A 4018-nucleotide genomic window follows, 5' to 3' on the forward strand; every position below is an offset into this window, starting at 1 on the left:
TCCTTGCATAGAGCTGTGATCAAGGCAGGGAATCCAAGTCTGGATGTGTCATGTTGTGCAATCAAAGAGATCTGGTGGGAGATGAGGTACCCCAAGTTCATATTCATCTTCATAATAATACCATAAATCAACTTGGCTCTGTCCAAGGTGACATCATATGTGTGGGAGGTAGCAATAAGGTTAGAAAAGGAAAAATTTCTCCATGCCTGAGCTAGAGTGGTCATGTTCTTCCTCAGAATCTTCAAAGGCTGTCCATCAGCATTAAGCTCAAATCCCCTCCCTGAGATACAAAGCTTAGCAGCCAGCTTCTTTGGATCAGGCCTCAGGAGTGCAAACCTGGAATAAGTGCACAAATTCTCCTCCTCTTCCAGCACTATAGGGGTCTTCAGAAATGTGTTAAGAGTATCTTCATCAAATTTCACTAAGTGACCTCTCACCCTCACCTACTTAGGTGATTTATCCTCGGGGTCATAGAGGTTGGCATAAAATTCCTTCACAATGGCAATGCCTATACTGTTGTTAGAAAAATTAGTCAGCTTCTCATCCCAATGTCTTCTTTCGAGTTCCTCCTTGAACTCGTCAAACTCTGTGTAATAAACTATCACATTCCTTTTTGGTAGTAGCTTGTGAGGCACCACAATGTCTATATATCTCTCCCAAGCCTCTTGGGATGTGAATATGGATCTATCGAATTTGGCTTGGGTAGGTGTATAGGGTGTTTTCCTCTTCTAAGATGCCATCTACAAAATATAAGACAAACACAAGAGATTAGTACAGGTTATTTTCACAAAAACAGAAAAATAAAACTAAAATTTTGACTAGGCACTTAGCGCAACATGCTGAGCTTAGCGCGCCTTATGAAATTTTACTCAAGCGCTAAGCACAGCAAGCTGGCGCTTAACTCGAAGACACAAAAACCATTTTTTTCTGCAGAATAGGCTTAACGCACACCTGAGCTTAGCCTAAGTCTACAATTTTCAAAACCGAAGAGGGTTGGAGCTTAGCGCAGCATGCTGGCGCTTAGCTCAGCCTCAATAGAAAGACACTCAAGCTTAGCACTCGGGGCATGCTTAGCCTGACTACAAAAACTTAAAAGACAGTGAGGGAGTTGAGCTTAGCGCAGCAGGGCGCTTAGCTCAACACACAACAAGGGCTTAGCGCACAAACGCGCTTAGCCTTATTACAAAGGAAAACTTACACAAGCAAAGTGGCACTTAGCCGTACAGGTCCGGCTTAGAGCTAAACAAAAATTCTCAAAACCCTAAATGTTAGAACACTGGTCCCGCTTAGTGCACAGATACGCTTAGCAGGCTTATCACTTAAGTTCATCAACAGGGATGAACGTGCTTAGCGCTACATGGTCTGCTTAGTGCGTTCATCTGGAAATCCAAAATTTTAACAGTTGCAATGAACAGGCTATGCGCACAGGCATGCTTAGCGCGTTCATCGTGATTTCCAGACAGAACCACAGGGGTCTTCACCCCTTTCAGCCACATTGCCCCTAATGGGCTTCTAGGTTACCTAAATTCCTACATTGACTAACCCTAAAACTAATAACCTTAACCTAACAGCAACTAACTAAGAAAAAGAAGAAGTCATCTATACTAAGGTTTGAATAATGAAAAAAATAAAAATAGAAATGTGCTAACTTACTTGGATTTTTCTTGAGATGAAGTAAAGATGATGCAGAGAAGCAGTACACACATAGCAGAAAGTACACAAGTGCTCAAGGGTAAGAAGGTGCAGAGGTTTGGGTGCAAAGGTAACACCTAAGTGCCTTTGCCTTTGATTTTTAAAAACTAAAATTCGTATGGCGCACTTAGCACACAGTTGCGCTTAGTATGCCAATGTGATGTTTGAGTTTAAAACACTAGCGCTTAGCCTAGCCTCGCGCTAAGCCCAACTCGAAGTTGTAAAATTTCGTAAGCATTTGGGGCTTAGCACGGCAAGCTGCGCTTAGCGCTTTCTGCAACACCAATTTTTTTTTTCTGCAATATGCGCTTAGCTTGAGATGTGAGGCTTAGCGTACCATCAAGCTTCAACTTATAGAGAATAGTTTAGGCTTAGCGCAACAGCCGCACTTAGTGCACTTCCAAGAGTTCAAAAACCGTAAGAGATTGGCGCTTAGCGCCTCCTGGCCAGCTAAGCCTAGCTTAAAAGCTCAAGTTACAAAATGGATCTGGGGCTTAGCGTAGGATAGCGCGCTTAGTGCTGATATAATGAAATGTTTACATAGTAGAAGTCGCGCTTAGCGCATCATCCACGCTAAGCCCACAGGTTAAAGTTCAATTACCGCAAAGATATAGGGCTCAACACAGTGATGTGCACTTAGTTGAACTATTCAGCCAACCAATCAGGGGTCTGAGCGCTTAGCACGAGCAAGCTCGGCTTAGCGCGTGAAGACTAAGCGCTTAGCGCAAGGTCTGCGCTTAGTGGATTGACAATTGCAAAAAATTTCTGAGTCTTTTTCTGTCTATCTCTTCACACAAGCTTAAAGCCCCTTGTTCATTACTAAACAAGCTAAAATTAATCGCAATCACAAGCAAGATATCCTAACTACATGTAAGAGATAAGAATGAAAATAGAAAAGGGAAAGAAAAGTTGGGTTGCCTCCTAGTAAGCGCTCTTTTAACGTCACTAGCTTGACGCATCGTCCTGTTATCCAAGATCCAAGCGAAGAACAGTGTTCAATCTTTCCATAGCTCCACCATGGTATTGTTTAAACCTTTGTCCGTTCACTACCCATGTCCTATCAGGATCTTTAGATTGAGGATCACAAAGCTCCACTGCTCCATATAGTCAAACTTTCTTGATAGTCAATGGTCCAGAACACTTTGATTTAAGCTTTCCAGGAAGCAATTTAAGTCTTGAGTTGAAAAGCAACACCTGTTGTCTTGGCTGAAAGTCCTTCTTGAGCAACTTTTTGTCATGATACTTTTTAACCTTTTCTTTATACAGCTTTGAAGATTCATAAGCAGTAAATCTCATCTCTTCCAACTCCAAGAGCAGCAGCCTCCTTTGTTCTCTGGATGCAACTTCATCAAAGTTCAAAAATTTCAAGGCCCAGTATGCTTTATATTCCATTTCCACTGGTAAATGACAAGACTTGTCGTACACCATCTGAAATAAGGATAATCCTATAAGAGTCTTGAATGTTGTTTTGTATGCCCATAAAGCATCATCTAATTTGATGGACCGGTCTTTTTTAGTAGAAGCTACAGTCTTCTCCAAAAAAAATTTCAACTCCCTGTTTGATACTTCTGCTTGCCCATTGGTCTGAGGGTGATAAGGTGATGTTACTTTGTGTGTCACATTACATTGTTTCAGAACCTTCTGTAACTGATTATTGCAGAAGTGTGTACGTCCATCACTAATCAGAATTCTAGGTACCCCAAATCTTGAGAAAATATCCTTCTTCAGAAATTTCACCACAGTCTTGGCATCATTATGCGGGGTAGCCATTGCTTCAACCCATTTAGAAACATAGTCAACAACCACCAGTATATATTCATTGCCAAAAGACAAAGGGAAGGGACCTACAAAATCAATCCCCCAGCAATCAAATACCTCAACCTCCATGATACTTTGTAAAGGTAATTCATTTCTTCTTGATATACCTCTCATCCTCTAACATTGATCACAGTGTAGCACATGCTGGTGAGCATCTTTAAAGAGTGTGGGCCAAAAGAATCCGGATTGCAAAACCTTGGCCGCCGTCTTATCTCCACCATAATGGCCACCACATGGAGAGTTGTGGCAATGCCATAGTATACGCTTGGCTTCTTCTTGGGTCACACATCTTCTTAGAAGATTGTTAGCTCTTATCTTGAGCAAGTGTGGATCATCCCAAGTGTCGCAACCTACCCTTCGGCGGGAGGGCGATGCGAGACTCGCGGGATGCGTGTTCCATGAAAGGAATACGCGCGGAGTCGCCACCAACGTTTATTTGAGGGAAACATCGGAAAAACCGGAAAAGACGCGATCTACGAACTTTTAAGTGAAAGGTTCGGGAGTTGTA

The 4018-nt window shown here is 42.3% G+C and overlaps 1 protein-coding gene across 1 annotated transcript; it reads right to left on the bottom strand.

The window, feature by feature from the left end:
- Positions 1-2799: 2799 nt before the first annotated feature.
- Positions 2800-3579, bottom strand: LOC114389804. Its single transcript, XM_028350535.1, has one exon. It carries the CDS (start codon positions 3577-3579, stop codon positions 2800-2802), a length of 780 nt encoding a protein of 259 aa, XP_028206336.1.
- Positions 3580-4018: the final 439 nt, after the last annotated feature.

Source organism: Glycine soja, chromosome 16 (assembly GCF_004193775.1).
Source record: "Glycine soja cultivar W05 chromosome 16, ASM419377v2, whole genome shotgun sequence".
Taxonomy (NCBI): Eukaryota; Viridiplantae; Streptophyta; class Magnoliopsida; order Fabales; family Fabaceae; genus Glycine; species Glycine soja.

Excerpts from the sequence above, each read along its gene's own strand:
- LOC114389804 (XM_028350535.1), bottom strand. The coding sequence starts at position 3,579 with ATGGAGGTTGAGGTATTTGATTGCTGGGGGATTGATTTTGTAGGTCCC.